General features: G+C 40.4%; 1 protein-coding gene across 2 annotated transcripts in view; it reads left to right on the forward strand.

The window, feature by feature from the left end:
- The window catches only part of LOC124126856 (ATP-dependent RNA helicase DHX33-like), a 66969-nt gene that overhangs the window by 19678 nt on the left and 29795 nt on the right, over positions 1 to 17496 (forward strand). For both annotated transcript variants that reach the window (XM_048384039.1, XM_048384040.1), the window contains exons 12-16: positions 319 to 492; positions 2650 to 2740; positions 2959 to 3024; positions 4921 to 5009; positions 7503 to 7569. In XM_048384039.1, the coding sequence (XP_048239996.1) occupies positions 319 to 492; positions 2650 to 2740; positions 2959 to 3024; positions 4921 to 5009; positions 7503 to 7569 (487 nt within the window). The remainder of the gene's footprint in view (positions 1 to 318; positions 493 to 2649; positions 2741 to 2958; positions 3025 to 4920; positions 5010 to 7502; positions 7570 to 17496) is intronic.

The raw sequence follows: 17496 nt of genomic DNA on the forward strand, positions 1-17496 counted from the left end.
AAGTTTTAACTCACTCACTCAATTAGAATTATATTATGATAAATGATAGCCAACCTGTCGTGGAAATTCTGGGTTAGAATAGTCTGCAGCAATCTATGCTGGTAGGACAAGGCAACCAAATGGATTTGGTTGTCCAGCTCGGTGACTTGGTTGACAGTCCTGACGATGTTGGACCTTGCTAATGTCTGTAACTGACTCAGTTATTTACAGGCCGCTGTCATATAGCCGGAATAATGCTGAGTGCATCATTAAACAACAAACAAACATTGTGTGTTAAATAAGCTGAAGCACAGCTACATTGCATGCTTGTTGCTTCAGAGTGTTCAACCCCCACAGTGGTCTCGATTTGTTGAGGGTGGTGCGGGTATCTAAAGCGCAGGCACTACAGCGGACGGGGCGGGCTGGTCGAGAGGCTGCAGGATCGTGCTACCGCATCTTCACAGAAAAACAGTTTGAGTCCCTGAAAGACAACACAGTGCCGGAGATCCAGAGGTAGATAACAGTAATGGCAGTTTCAGAACATCATGTTCATATCTTTACAATCTTATTGATTAACAAAACAGTCAAGAGTGGATGCCAATCTGTTCCCAGGTGTAATCTGTCCACTGTTTAACATGACACTTATCTGTTCCCAGATGTGACCTGTCCACTGTTTGAAATGACACCAATCTGTTCCAGGTGTAACCTGTCCACTGTTTAACATGACACCAATCTGTTCCAGGTGTTATCTGTCAAGTGTTTAACATGACATTTGTCTGTTCCCAGGTGTAACCTGTCCACTGTTTAACATGACACTTATCTCTTCCCAGGTGTAACCTGTTTACTGTTTAACATGACACCAATCTGTTCCCAGGTGTAACCTGTTCGCTGTTTAACATGACACCAATCTTTTCCCAGGTGTAATCTGTCAAGTGTTTGACATGACACCAATCTGTTACAGGTGTAACCTGTCCACTGTTTAACATGACACTTATCTGTCCCAGGTGTAACATGTCCACTGTTTAACATGACACCAATCTGTCCCAGGTGTAACATGTCCACTGTTTAACATGACACCAATCTGTTACAGGTGTAACCTGTCCACTGTTTAACATGACACTTATCTGTCCCAGGTGTACCCTGTCCACTGTTTAACATGACACTTATCTGTTCCCAGGTGTAACCTGTCCAGTGTTTAACATGACACCAATCTGTTCCCAGGTGTAACCTGTCCACTGTTTAACATGACACTTATCTGTTCCCAGGTGTAACCTGTCCACTGTTTAACATGACACTTATCTGTTCCCAGGTGTAACCTGTCCACTGTTTAACATGACACTTATCTGTTCCCAGGTGTAACCTGTCCACTGTTTAACATGACACTTATCTGTTCCCAGGTGTAACCTGTCCACTGTTTAACATGACACTTATCTGTCCCAGGTGTAACCTGTCCACTGTTTAACATGACACTTATCTGTTCCCAGGTGTAACCTGTCCAGCGTTTAACATGACACCAATCTGTTCCCAGGTGTAACCTGTCCACTGTTTTACATGACACCAATCTGTTCCCAGGTGTAACCTGTCCAGTGTTTAACATGACACTTATCTGTTCCCAGGTGTAACCTGTTCACTGTTTTACATGACACCAATCTGTGCCCAGGTGTAACCTGTCCACTGTTTAACATGACACTTATCTGTTCCCAGGTGTAACCTGTCCACTGTTTAACATGATACCAATCTGTCCCAGGTGTAACCTGTCCACTGTTTAACATGACACTTATCTGTCCCAGGTGTAACCTGTCCACTGTTTGACATGACACTTATCTGTTCCCAGGTGTAACCTGTCCAGTGTTTAACATGACACCAATCTGTTCCCAGGTTTAACCTGTCCACTGTTTAACATGACACCAATCTGTTCCCAGGTGTAACCTGTCCAGTGTTTAACATGACATTTATCTGTTCCCAGGTGTAACCTGTCCACTGTTTAACATGACATCAATCTGTTCCCAGGTGTAACCTGTCTAGTGTTTAACATGACACTTATCTGTTCCCAGGTGTGACCTGTCCACTGTTTAACATGACATCAATCTGTTCCCAGGTGTAACCTGTCTAGTGTTTAACATGACACTTATCTGTTCCCAGGTGTGACCTGTCCACTGTTTAACATGACACTTATCTGTTCCCAGGTGTAACCTGTCCACTGTTTAACATGACATCAATCTGTTCCCAGGTGTGACCTGTCCACTGTTTAACATGACACCAATCTGTTCCCAGGTGTAACCTGTCCACTGTTTAACATGACATCAATCTGTTCCCAGGTGTGACCTGTCCACTGTTTAACATGACACCAATCTGTTCCCAGGTGTAACCTGTCCACTGTTTAACATGACACTTTTCTGTTCCCAGGTGTAACCTGTTCACTGTTTAACATGACATCAATCTGTTCCCAGGTGTGACCTGTCCACTGTTTAACATGACACCAATCTGTTCCCAGGTGTAACCTGTCCACTGTTTAACATGACACTTTTCTGTTCCCAGGTGTAACCTGTTCACTGTTTAACATGACATCAATCTGTTCCCAGGTGTGACCTGTTCACTGTTTAACATGACACCAATCTGTTCCCAGGTGTAACCTGTCCACTGTTTAACATGACACTTTTCTGTTCCCAGGTGTAACCTGTCCAGTGTTGTGCTCCAGATGCTGGCTCTCGGTATATCAGACATCATAAAGTTCGACTTCATGGATAAGCCATCAATTGAAGTATGTATAATACGACTGACTTCTTTTTGATCTGTTGTTGACAACATTAATTCTGTTGTTGTTTCATTTTGGAGAAAAGTCAAAACGTTCTACTAATTTGCCAAGTTAGACACATTCTTAAGGCAATTCTACATTTAGATAAAAGAAATGGAAGTTATCATGCGTTCACAGGAGTTGCCTCCCTTAGCTCAACTGTTCCTTGAATCTTCTGTTTTCAGTCAATAGTCTGTGCCTTAGACAATCTTATCTTACTTGGAGCTATTGAGAAGAAGGACAAAATACAGGTACTGATTACAGTTTCTAAAACATTCTGTCTGTAGACAAGTGCCATTTGAACAAAGGTCAAGTTCAGTTAAGTCAGTCCCAAAATTACATGAGAGGTCACATGACCTTTGGGAATCAAGGGAAGAAAAGGGTCCCAGCACCCCATGCATGTTGTAAAAGTGAGTGAGTGAGTATGGTTTTACGCCGCTTTTAGCAATATTCCAGCAATATCATGACGGGGGACACCAGAAATGGGCTTCACACATTGTACCCATGTCGGGAATCGAACACGGGTCTTCAGCGTGACGAGCGAACGCTTTAACCACTAGGCTACCCGATCGCCCCGCATGTTGTAAGACCCATCTGAAGAGGATAGCGTTGTCAGGGTTTGTGACCAGGCTGTCATAGTGGCTAGTGCATTCATTGAATGCCATTCCGTTACTGGTTTGCTGGTCGAGACTTGATTATTTACAGTGGAAATATACTGGCAACATTAACTCACTTACTCAAAGGTAGCGTGTCACTCAGGTGCTCAGCAAATCACAATGACTATAGTTCAAATCCTAGATTTGCTCTGATCATGATCCTTGGTTAAGAATGTATTTTTCATGTCTCATGTCTCATGTATGTTTCATTATTTATTGTCCATTTCAATTGCTTCAGTCAGCTGTATTATGTAAAATTTACTTTAAATTGGAAAATACTAGCTGCTGGTCAATCAGAGGTTTCATATCACAATGACCACCTATGACTGAAACAGCTGATACATGACTGCATCACTGCAAGTTAATATTAATATTAATTAATATATAATAAGTTAATATACAGTCATGGAAGGTAGGCAGTTTGAAGTTAAGATGTTAAGAAAAAATATAGGTTAAAAAATGTACTGTTAGGTTCAAAATTGCTAACTTGCGGTTCCGATAATATTTGAAGTATATGTAGTTATAGATTTGGGGGGGGAAAGACCAAAACTCTGGGACCTGCTGTGACCTAAGATGTCAAGACAGTTTCTTACTAGAGATAATTCTTGGTTTGTCAGCAATGTTCCTGTATTTGAGAGTTACACCAACCAACACCTGCATAACTTCGGGCCTTCCTCCACCATCAAGCTGTTATATAATCAAAATTGTGGTCAAATCAGTGTCAAACACAACTCACTCACTCGCTCATTCTCTTTTATATTGCCAAAGATGTCAAATTTAATTTGTCAGGAGGATGGGAGTCAGGCCTCTTAAAGGCCTTAAATTCCAGTCTGCCTTGAACAGACCTTAAAAGTCAGTGAAAGACGTTAAATTTGCAATCATTGTGAACTCTGATTGTGAATAACTTATTGTTATTTTCTCTATTAATGTGTGGGGGCACGGTTGGCCCAGTCATCTAAGTCATCCCTCAGCACGCCAGAAACGTATGATTGTGGGTTCGAATACTGGTGTGCCCCGATTATGTTTCTAGGGATGTCAGCACCATACCTGTGCTTGTGGGTTTCACTGAAATGGTAAACGTCTGGGACCTACATCACTTCATCCTTTCCTCCCACATTAAGCTGACATGCTGCGATAAAACTGTAATACTGTTAAAAGCAGCGTTAAACCCAACTCACTCACTCACTATTAATGTGTGATGACATGTAGCAATTAAATGATTGGTCCAGAAGGTGGTTGATAAATAATATTAAAACATTGGAACATTTAAATATATAACAGTGTATTTAGAGGTACAAGTGAAGTCATACTAATTGTGAAATAGTGTAAATCTATTAATAAATCTGTTTGAAACCACACTCTTGGGTCTTATTTTATAGGGGTGACAAGTATGATTGTTGCTTTAAATAGGCCTTAAAGGTAGTGTTTCAAAATTGATTGTTTAAGTATGGACTCTCTGGCAAGTTGAAACAGAAATGATCTTTATTACAGCTAACCCCAGTAGGGAGAAAAATGTCTGCCTTCCCTCTTGAACCACGACTGTCAAAGGTCATCCTCATGGCGAAAGAATATCACTGTCTGTGAGTAGTTGTCAGGAGAATATACATTTAGTACATTGTATTAGCGACTAAATGTTTTTATTGCAGCTATATCATCTTATGTTCACAATTTCACCTACTTCTGTTGCGTAATTGCACACGCGAAACCACGGAAGTTACGTAACTATCTCATGGTGACATCATTACTGCTTCTTGAATTACGTCACTGTCTCTACTCATCACTTTCGCGACAGCCTTTCATCATGTCTCACATCATATCATAGCTTTCCCTGTCTTAGTAGTTGTCTGAAGAATGTCAGTGATCACTGTCTGTGAGTAGTTGTCTAGAAAATAGTGAGAATATCACCATTTGTACTGAAAATGTTGTCTGGGTGATTACAGAGGACATCACTGTCTGTAAAATGTTACATAAAATATCAGTAGACTAATATCATTACCAACCTCCCAGTCTCAATGGCAGTGTTTCCCAATCAGCGTTTTTACCACTACACTTTGCTAATATCTGATACATTTTTTGAGTACCTGACTATATTTTGTATATTTATTCAGTTGAATACCATGTCCTTAGGACCCTGTAGAGATTACCTGCTAGGACCCAAGTACTGTGAGGATGGATGGTTGCAATATTTATGCTCATGCTTTTAACCAGGCATAGTACAAGATATTCCAGAACCAGAATTTAGATCTTGAACATAATATTATGATAAATGGTAAAACCAAAATAATAACATCATTGTCAATTCATTGATTCCTGAATACAGAATAGAATTTGCTGAGCTCCATATTATGATTTAATTTCCCTCACCTAACCCATGAAATTGCTATAATCAAAGATGCTGCCCACTACACACCCTATAACCACATTTATTTAGGAAATATTTTGAGGATATCATAATCTGGAGACCAGCAAATTCTATTCTGTATTCAGGAATCAAGTGAATTGACAAAAGCTGTAAATCTTGAAATTAATGCGTCTCCAAATTAATATGACTGCTGCCCCTAGCCAAAAATGCAACTCAAAATCAGTGCGACTCCCCCACCACATCCCCAGTGGAATGATACATATTCTTACCTTAATCCAATCAAACAGCAAATAGTGCTGCTTATTAGCACTGAGTAAAGCACTAAAACAACACACAGTTTATATGTTTATTCTGTTGACTGACACTAAGGAAGTTCAAAGGCAATAAAATAGTTGAACCAACAACAGTTCACTGATTGGAGTGGTCAATGATGCCTTGTTTGACACGAGTGGGTAAAACTCTTGACCCCAGCAGTGATAAGTCACTGGATGCCTATTGTGTAACTCCTATTCTTTAAATGACATTGTTATGTACTTGTTACAACTGCTGCTCAATAAACCATATTTGTGTATATGTTCAAGTTGGTATTTCAGCTGTCCAAAATGTGCAGTGAGGCAGTCTTATTGTTGATAGTCATTTTGGAGACATAAATGAGAATTTTCATTAATGCGAACAAAGACCACTCGCATTTTTATCCCCCGCCGCGCGAAAGCGCGAAGCGGGGGATATAGTATTCACGACCGTCCGTCCGTACGTCCGTACGTCCGTACGTCCGTCCGTACGTCCCACCTGTTTGTTGCCGCGATATCTCAAGAACTAAACACTGGATTGTCTTCATATTTGGAACTATGGTGTATATACAGACTCCGCAGACACCAGTTGGTTTTGGTGACCTTGATCCCATTTTCAAGGTCACAGCAGACAAATCTGCTTTTAGAGTTGGAAAACGGTGTTGCCGCGATATCTCAAGAACTAAACACTGGATTGTCTTCATATTTGGAACTATGGTGTATATACAGACTCCGCAGACACCAGTCGGTTTTGGTGACCTTGATCCCATTTTCAAGGTCACAGCAGGCAAATCTGCTTTTGGAGTTAGAAAACGGTGTTGCCGCGATATCTCAAGAACTAAACACTGGATTGTCTTCATATTTGGAACTATGGTGTATATACAGACACCGCAGACACCAGTCGGTTTTGGTGACCTTGACCCCATTGTCAAGGTCACAGCAGGCAAATCTGCTTTTGGAGTTAGAAAACGGTGTTGCCGCGATATCTCAAGAACTAATCGCTGGATTGTCTTCATATTTGGAACTATAGTGTATATACAGACACCGCATACACCTGTCAGATTTGGTGACCTTGACCCCATTTTCAAGGTCACAGCAGGCAAATCTGTTTTTGGAGTTGGAAAACGGTGTTGCCACAATATCTCAAGAACTAATGGCTGGATTGTCTTCATATTTGGTACTATGGTGTACAGGCGGGGGATATTTCGTCACTCTGTGACAAATACTTGTTCACATTTATTTCACGCTCGTGTTAATTTCAAGATTTACAGTATGTTTTTGTTTGGGTTTTTTTTATGGGGGGAGGGGGGTACCATTTATCAAAATATTATGTTTTAGGTCTTAATTCTGTTTCTGGAATATCTTGTACCATTAATAACTCTTCTACAGACCCTCCGATTAGTCCCGCGTTTGTGTTGCAGGGAGGAGATACTGAGTATTGTGTCCTTGCTGTCTGTGGACTCCATCTTGTTTACCCCCCACAGTAAGGTACGTACACTGCTGCATCTCCCGGCTGTGTTCAGCTAGTGATGTTTGTGCTACAACTGCTGGAAGTCAATATCAAAGCCTGGGATCGCTTTGTGGAATGGATCTCAGGACTCTCCTTTAGCCCCACAGAAAGATGTGTACAGTATGGGAAAGAATCTAATGAGGTTTTTGTTGCTACTTTTTCTGGACGAAATGTGTTTGATAATAATGTGAAGTGCTTCACTAACACAGTCAGTGTTCTACATGTTCCACGAGAGTATATATGTATTGGAGAAAACAGGCTTACAAGGTTTTGGTATACAGAGCATGCCCTGGGGAGAGGGAAAAACCAAGCGGGCGAAGCCCCCGCGGTTTTTCCCCGACCCCGAGGGCATGCTCTGTCTACCAAAACCGAGGGAAAGTGTTTTTCCATGCTTATAAACCGAAAAAAGAAACTTAAAACAACATTTATCAACATTTTTATGTTTCGAACATACTTTCCATGAACCTTAGGAAACGCGCGTAAAATATCTGTTGCTGGCGTACGGATCTTGAAAAGGACATTCTAAAAACCAGTGAGGCTTATGAACACCTCTGTAGCCTCGTGGTACACTCACTGGGCTACAGATATGAAGGTTGCGAGTTTGATCCTCGGGAATATAAAGAAAACATTTGTCATTTGATTTTACATTTCATTACATGTTACAATCTGAATGGAAGTTATATTAATAAAATACCCAGGACATTATATAAAATCCCTTGGATGTTATATAAAATCCCAGGGACATTACAACGTCCCTGTTTATGAGATTTAACCTGACTGGAAAGTAAAACCTCACAATAGGTTTTAATGCCTATAGAAAGAAGTCTCTTACTTAATAGCGATCCCAATGAATAGGTTTATAAGTGTAGGATAAAGCATGTCTGAGGGTTTTTATGATATTTAAAACCCGTATCTGCGGAATAAAACCCAAGGATAAGGGTTTTTAAATATCATGAAAACCCGATGTGAAGTGTTTTATCTAACTTATAAACTGAGAAAAGAAAATTTAAATAACATTTATCAACATTTTTATGTTTTAAACATACTTTCCTTGAACCTTAGGAAACGGGCGTAAAATATCTGTTGCTGGCATACCATTCTTAAAAAAGTCGACTAAGAAGGATTGTGATTTATCAGGGCATCTGATATATAGTGGTATACTCACCGGGCTACAGATACGAAGGTTGTGTGTTAGATACTCAAGAATATCAAAAAAACATTTGTCATTTGATTTTACATTTCATTACATATTGCAATCTGAATGGAAGTTAACAACTGTAAACAAACCAGACAAAAAAGTCATGTAAATGTAAGACATCATCGCCAGAGAATAACCAGTCTTGATTATCCCACAAAACAGATTCCATTGGGCATTTAAGGCAAAATAGCGACAAGAAACTATGTTTCTCTTTTGAGGACAATATTATTTGTTTGTCTTGCAACAAAGTGGGTATGACTGTTTATTATGTTCATATTCCAACTGTGGTGTCATCAGTACTGCATGTCTTTATAGTTTGTGTACTCTATGCTAGGTTTCATTATATGGACATGGACAGGTCACAGATGTACAGAGTTGCGTCCCTTAGAAACCTATGATCATGATCATTTACAGACTGGTGATGTGTCTGTTACATTTAGGGCATATTACTATGAAGTTGCTGTGACATTGAGCTCATGTTGCTGTCTTGTCTGTGACATAGAGGTCATATTGCTGTGATGTTACTGTGACATCGAGGTCATATTGTTGTGATGTTACTGTGACATAGAGGTCATATTGCTGTGATGTTACTGTGACATTGAGATCATATTGCTGTGATGTTACTGTGACATTGAGGTCATATTGCTGTGATGTTACTGTGACATTGAGGTCATATTGCTGTCTTGTCTGTGACATAGAGGTCATATTGTTGTGATGTTACTGTGACATTGAGGTCATATTGCTGTGATGTTACTGTGCCATTGAGATCATATTGCTGTGATGTTACTGTGACATTGAGGTCATATTGTTGTGATGTTACTGTGACATTGAGGTCATATTGCTGTCTTGTCTGTGACATAGAGGTCATATTGCTGTGATGTTACTGTGACATTGAGGTCATATTGTTGTGATGTTCCTGTGACATTGAGGTCATATTGTTGTGATGTTACTGTGACATTGAGGTCATATTGCTGTCTTGTCTGTGACATAGAGGTCATATTGCTGTGATGTTACTGTGACATTGAGGTCATATTGTTGTGGTGTTACTGTGACATTGAGGTCATATTGTTGTGGTGTTACTGTGACATTGAGGTCATATTGTTGTGATGTTGCTGTGACATTGAGGTCATATTGTTGTGATGTTCCTGTGACATTGAGGTCATATTGTTGTGATGTTACTGTGACATTGAGGTCATATTGCTGTGATGTTGCTGTGACATTGAGGTCATATTGCTCTGATGTTACTGTGACATTGAGATCATATTGCTGTGACGTTACTGTGACATCGAGGTCATATTGCTGTCTTGTCTGTGACATTGAGGTCATATTGCTGTGATGTTACTGTGACATTGAGGTCATATTGCTGTGATGTTACTGTGACATTGAGGTCATATTGCTGTCTTGTCTGTGACATTGAGGTCATATTGCTCTGATGTTACTGTGACATTGAGATCATATTGCTGTGACGTTACTGTGACATCGAGGTCATATTGCTGTCTTGTCTGTGACATTGAGGTCATATTGCTGTGATGTTACTGTGACATTGAGGTCATATTGCTGTGATGTTACTGTGACATTGAGGTCATATTGCTGTCTTGTCTGTGACATTGAGGTCATATTGCTGTGTTGTTACTGTGACATTGAGGTCATATTGCTGTGATGTTACTGTGACATTGAGGTCATATTGCTGTCTTGTCTGTGACATTGAGGTCATATTGCTGTGATGTTACTGTGACATTGAGATCATATTGCTGTGTTGTCTGTGACATTGAGGTCATATTGCTGTGATGTTACTGTGACATTAAGATCATATTGCTGTGTTGTTACTGTGACATTGAGGTCATATTGCTGTGATGTTGCTGTGACATTGAGGTCATATTGCTGTGATGTTACTGTGACATTGAGGTCATATTGCTGTGATGTTACTGTGACATTGAGGTCATATTGCTGTGATGTTACTGTGACATTGAGGTCATATTGTTGTGATGTTACTGTGACATTGAGGTCATATTGCTGTGATGTTACTGTGACATTGAGGTCATATTGTTGTGATGTTACTGTGACATTGAGGTCATATTGTTGTGATGTTGTTGTGACATTGAGGTCATATTGCTGTGATGTTGCTGTGACATTGAGGTCATATTGTTGTGATGTTGCTGTGACATTGAGGTCATGTTGCTGTCTTGTCTGTGACATTGAGATCATATTGTTGTGATGTTACTGTGACATTGAGGTCATATTGTTGTGATGTTACTGTGACATTGAGGTCATATTGTTGTGATGTTACTGTGACATTTAGGTCATATTGTTGTGATGTTGCTGTGACATTGAGGTCATATTGCTGTGATGTTGCTGTGACAATAGGGTCATATTGTTGTGATGTTACTGTGACATTGAGGTCATATTGCTGTGATGTTACTGTGACATTGAGGTCATATTGCTGTGACATTGAGGTCATGTTGCTGTCTTGTTTGTGACATTGAGGTCATATGTTGCTGTGACATTGAGGTCATGTTGCTGTCTTGTCTGTGACATTGACATCAAATGTTGCTGTGACATTGAGGTCATGTTGCTGTGACATTGATGTCATGTTGCTGTCTTGTCTGTGACATTGACATCAAATGTTGCTGTGACAGTGAGGTCATGTTGCTGTGACATTGAGGTCATGTTGCTGTGACATCGAGATCATTTTGCTGTCTTGATTGTGACATTGAGGTCATATTGCTGTGACATCGAGGTCATGTTGCTGTCTTGTTTGTGACTTTGAAATCACAATAAAGTCAGATTGATTTTATCTTGGTATGACAGTGACTTTAGATTGATGTTTTCTTGCTGCGACATTGTGGTCATTTGCTTTGATGCTACTGTGACAGAAAGTCATATTTCCTTCTTGTGCTGTGAGCTTGAAGTGACAGTGAGTCATGTTGCTGTCATGACGCTATGATGTTGCTGTTACATTGGGGTCATATTGCTGACAACAGTGTGAGTGACAAAGGATTGAGTCTATAATAAAGTAGTGGTGTTTTATCCTTTACTTCTTGTCTACATTCTGAAGCACACCTAAAATCATTCGCATGTGTGTGTTTAGCAGGTTAAGGCTGACCATGAGAGTTGTGGAAGCGTAGGTTACCCTCTCTCTACTGACTGTTATCAGTAAAGGTTCTTCTGCTTGACCCACACACTGTCTCTTGGAATGATGGACCTGTATAGCACCGAGAACTATAGTTTAAGAGGAATCGAAAAAGATTTGGATGGACATGACAAGATAATTCACAACTAAACACCTTCTATCTTATTTGCTTCTAAAAAGACATTACAGAACACAACATTTTTTTATAATCAGCATGCATCAATTTCAGAATAGAAGTATGAAAGAAATTTTTGCGGGAAATGTTTGAAATGTTTACCCATATTATAAGCCTTCACTGAAATCATCAGCTTGTTCTGATAGCCATTGAATGGATCATCAATTAATGTAGTCATGTAACAATACTCAAATATGACTGCCAAATCAGTAACATGCACAGTGCAAATAATACACTTTGAGCACTTGCCAAATATTAAGTTAACATTTGGTACACCTGTTATACCTGGGCAGCTTGCTGTGACAATGGAGCGGTGGGGTAGCCTAGTGGCTAAGCGTTCGTTTGTCACGCCAAAGACCCAGGTTCGATTCTCCCCATATGGGTGCAATGTGTGAAGCCCATTTTTGGTGTCGCCGCTGTGATATTGCTGGAATATTGCTAAAAGCGGCGTAAAACCATACTCACTCACACACTGTGACAAGGGTGTCTCATATTTTCACTATGGAACCTCATCCCCCTCTGAATGTGAGGTCACAAAGCGCTCAAGGTCAAGCCACAAGTGACATGAAGCAGCATCAGAAATAACCAAGGGAGATATTTAATACAATCTTCCTAATCTTCCTCATCCCACTTCAGATACTGAGGTTGGTACAATGCCCTGCTTCTTTACCTCGTCCTGATAAGTGGGTCATAGAATACTCTTTCCTTCACTCACAAATTGAATTAGTGCTTCAAAAGCAAAAGAAAAGATTAATCAAATATTTGTGGAGTTAGCCATCTTGTCTGCTGGTTGGCCCACGAGGTGTAGTACTTGTTCTGCTTATGAGATGCCTTGTGATGTTTTCATTCCCTGTAATGATGGAATGTAGTAAATAAACAGAATCAGAACCCCCTTCCTTTCTTCTCCAGCACGATAAGGAGATACAGCGAAGGTACCTGTCTAACACTTAGTCCTGTTTACTTGCTGCCTGATGGTCCCCCATCCGATACCCAGGTGGATGTCCCAGGGCACTGTTTGTGTGCATGTGTCGGTGATGTAGTGCAGAGAAGCCTCAAGTATCCTGCTGATAACTGGATACTGCTGTTGTTTGGGATATTAATGGAGTTTCATCGCTGTTGGTGATTACTTTTGATCGTGTTGATATTACCATCTTGTGTCTGCTTGAGGTGATGGGGACAATTTGGACTGAGATGAGTCACATCTAGATACTTTAGCAGATAGATGGGTGAATTGATTAAAGGGTTGATGGGGGATGATGCATATGTAATTTATTTGCATAAAGGTTCAAGGTGAGGACCCAGTGTCCTTTTCAACAACTAAGACAGCAGGGTCCTCATGGTTCTAACCCTTTTAAGCCATGACTCAGTTTCAAACAATCTAATCACTTAAAATTATGAAATAACATTGTTTTGGTAACAGTCTTTAAAAAGATATTCACATTCATATGTGAGAGTGAGTGAGTGAGTGAGTGAGTGAGTCTGGTTTAACGCCGCTTTTAACAGTATTCCAGTCATATCACGGCATGTCAGCTTAATGTGGGAGGAAAGCCCGAAGGGATGCAGGTCTCAGACGTTTACCACTTCGGTGAAACCCATGAGCATGGGTATGGTGCTGACAAACCAAGAAACATAATCGGGGCGAACTGGGATTCGAACCATAGGTTTCTGGCATGCCCAAGGGACGCAACTCTGCACAGTGAATCGCGGCGCCTTTGACGACTGGGCCACCCGTGCCCCCCATATGTGAGAACCCGGTGTGAGTCACCTCTGCATGTTGCACCTGAAATGTTCCCTGACCCCTTGCATATGAACCTTGCTCTTTGGCAGCTCTGCTATGAAATGCTTGTCTCAGGGCAAGTACACAATTCCTAAATATATAGAACCAACGTGAACATATTTATCAATCCCCTAAATGTTACGTGACAATGTTGATTCACGTTTGTATAATGAGCAGACACTGCCTTCAGCAAGAAAAGGGAAAAGAGTCCTTGCAATTTGGATTCAAAACTTTCAAATTCCACTTTGTAAATTTAATTGGAAGTCAAGTGAGCTTTTGTGATGGCCTGGTGTCTGTCATGTGTCGTTAACATCTTCTCTTCGGAAACTGGACCAATGAAGCTGAAACGTCACACGCTTGTTCCCACCATTGATGAAACCCCAATTGTTCATGAGGTTTGAATCTGATTTACAACATGGCTGCCATGGCTGCAATGGCGGCCTTACTGAGAACTTACGTCCATTGTTAAGCCATTTTTGTTCAAAATGTAATGAAATTTGGTACGTGTGTTGTTGGTAGTAGGACTCAACATATGTGTTACATTTTTTGAGATATTTTAAATTTTGACCTTTGATTTGACCTTTGAACTTTGACATGCTCCTTAATTCCTTCAAATTGCCTTTCCTTGCACTGTTAATATAATCTCATCTGCATCCACCTGACCAATGATGTCGCCTGAATTTGTGCAAGAGGTTTGAATTCAAAATTCAATACGGCAGCCACACAAGTGATCTAGAAAGATCCTTTTCATGGCCATTACTTGGCCATTTTTGTACAAGATGCAACAAAGTTTGATATTTGTATAGTTAATTGTTTGATTTGCCACATGTTCCTTGTTTTGCAATCTTTAAATGTTGACCATGTTTCTATGACAGTTCTCTGGTATTCACTCCAAATGCATTTGGGGTTCTGTAAACTTCTTCTTTGCCAGATTGAAGGAGCTGGACTTTGGCTTGTATGTTCTCCTTAGGATGACATCACATTTTGTTCAAATCATTAGTGTTAGCGTTTAGTCCTCAATATTTATGCCAAATGTTTGAATATCAATGCAGACAGCTACTTTTGTTTAATGGCTTTCTTTGTGGACATTTTAAGATGTTGACTAAATGACCAGGTGAGGTACAGTGCTGTGTCACTATTTTGTTCAAGTCATATCAATCTAGCAGTTCATTATTACCAAACTTACAATGTATCACACATAGAACACTTACCACAACAACTGGGCTTAGACTTGAAGTGGGATACAGATCGTGAAGCTTAGCTGCCCCATCACACATCCATTCAATGTGTAGAATACTGAAACATGAATACCGTATTCAACATAATAAGCGCCAAGGGCGCTCTCAAAATTAGAAATAGGGGGCACTTATTAGAAAATTACTTTGGTGGAAAAAACAGAGTTGAAAGATAAATTTCGTGGTTAATGCTGACAGTCTGAACTGTTTATATACGACAGATACATCTTTGCAGAATTTAATTGCCCATAATTAAGGGTGCATATAACACGAGTGTGTACTATACGCGAATAAATAAGTCTTGTGTACATTGATAAATCGGAAGGGGGGCTAATTGGGATTGTTCACTTGCCAATATATTAGCAAATATCGCTGTGGGCGCTTATTAGAGCGGGGCGCTTATTACGTCGAATACGGTACACCATTATCTCTTACTGCTAGTAAATAGTTAATACATGATTACTTTCATGTATTCTTAGCAGAAGACTACATTCTAAGCCAGCATGGGGACTGTGTGGGTTTGAATCTTGCTGGCAACTTCCCGTTCTTCATCAGATTACAGTGTCATCAAAAGTGATGTTATAAACAATTTAAGGAAGTTCCGTCATGGTGAAGTTGTGTTTAACCATTCAGTTAGTTCAAGTCTGGACAAAATCAAATGAGCCATATTTTATGGGTTGTTTACATTCCACAGCTGGGTACTTGGATGGATGTTTAAGTCTAAGAGAGTCCCATTGTGGCAAGTGTGTACCTGATCATCCGTACTTCGGTCTTTGCATTCACAACTTCCTTCACTGATAGTGGAACATAGTGGATACAAAACGTGATGTATTGACGACCATGTATACATTTAATGGAATTATTGATTCTGATGCAAATAAATAATATTGTGAAAATGTGTCAGTGATGATGTTTTGTGAGGGATTCCCTACACAAGTCGTAGACAGATTACTGTCGGTGAGCTGGCCATGTGAAGTTAAGCCCAACCAAGGTGCATGAGTGAGTGTATTATGACATCAATAGGAAACATATGGTAGTTGTGTCGGTTGCCTATAGCTTGCTTCCTCCTCAGAAGTAGGGGACCACATTTCTCCTGCGTTTATCTGTTTTGACAGGTTGATGTGTGGAATTAAATGAAGCATTTTAGATAAAGGTTATGATTATTCTTCAAAGAGATGATTTTCTTAGACTCTGTATCTGTTTCCAATGGAGTCAATTTTTGAAAATATAATGACCTGGTTCTTTCTCATAATAATCTTGTATCTGCAGATATTTAGAACTTGCATCTGTTGTAGGGAATATCTTTTAAGCTGGAATGGTTTCTTTGTGTGAGTGAGCACTACATCAGTGATTTTGAAGCTATTCACTGCCTTTGTTCAAGGGAGTGCTCTTATTGTGCAGGAAACAATGGATCAAGTTGGAGTATGTTGTTTACCGTGTGGTGTTGGAGTGTCCTGGCTGACAGCCTGTATGTTGTTATGACTTTCACCTGGCATCACAGGTGTAAATGTCATTGTGGTCACAAATACGTTATATATCATTTGCTAACCTGACCAACACAAACTTTGTAAGCTAGTTTGGCATGTTGCCTGTATTTGATGTAAAGTGTTCACCTACTTCACTTGCTGCCTGAACTGGTGTAGGGTTGAGTTGTATGTGGATGTTCAGAATGTGACAGTTGATTTATGTGGGCATGGCATTAACCGGATTAATTGCAAATCTATTTTCATCACTTGTTTTGATATGTTTTGAACTTAGCCTTTGGAAGATTGACACTTACTTAAAGCCAGCATGAATTATGGATTATCTCCCCTTGATGGATGACATCCCAAACAAATCATATTACTCACTCACTCACCAAAATCCCACCCATCCACTCACTCGCTTACTGACTCACCCACCCAAATCCCACCCTTCCACTCATCCACCCACTCGCTTACTCACTCACTCACCCACCCACTCGCTTACTCACTCACCCTCCCAAATCCCACCCTTCCACTCACACGCTTACTCACTCACCCACCCAAATCCCACCCTTCCACTCATCCACCCACTCGCTTACTCACTCACCCACCCAAATCCCACGCACTGATTCACTCAAACATCCACCCTCCCTCCCCAACACTTACCCTGTCACTCGTGCACTCACTCATTCACTAAAAAAATTCCACCCACCCACTCGCTTGCTCACTAACTCTCCCAAACCCCACCCATCCACCCACTAATGAATAACAGTTGGTATAATCTTGTACAGCTGAAAAGAATCACAAGCTGTTGCAGCTTATGTATTTATGAGTGACTTGTACACGGTAGACCTGACTCTGACCAACACTAACTTATCCGAGAGACACCCTGGCTTCACATGGCTGATCACGTGCAGGTCAGAGTTC

This window comes from Haliotis rufescens, unplaced genomic scaffold, assembly GCF_023055435.1.
Source record: "Haliotis rufescens isolate VD_foot unplaced genomic scaffold, xgHalRufe1.0.p SCAF_5, whole genome shotgun sequence".
In the NCBI taxonomy this organism is placed as follows: Eukaryota; Metazoa; Mollusca; class Gastropoda; order Lepetellida; family Haliotidae; genus Haliotis; species Haliotis rufescens.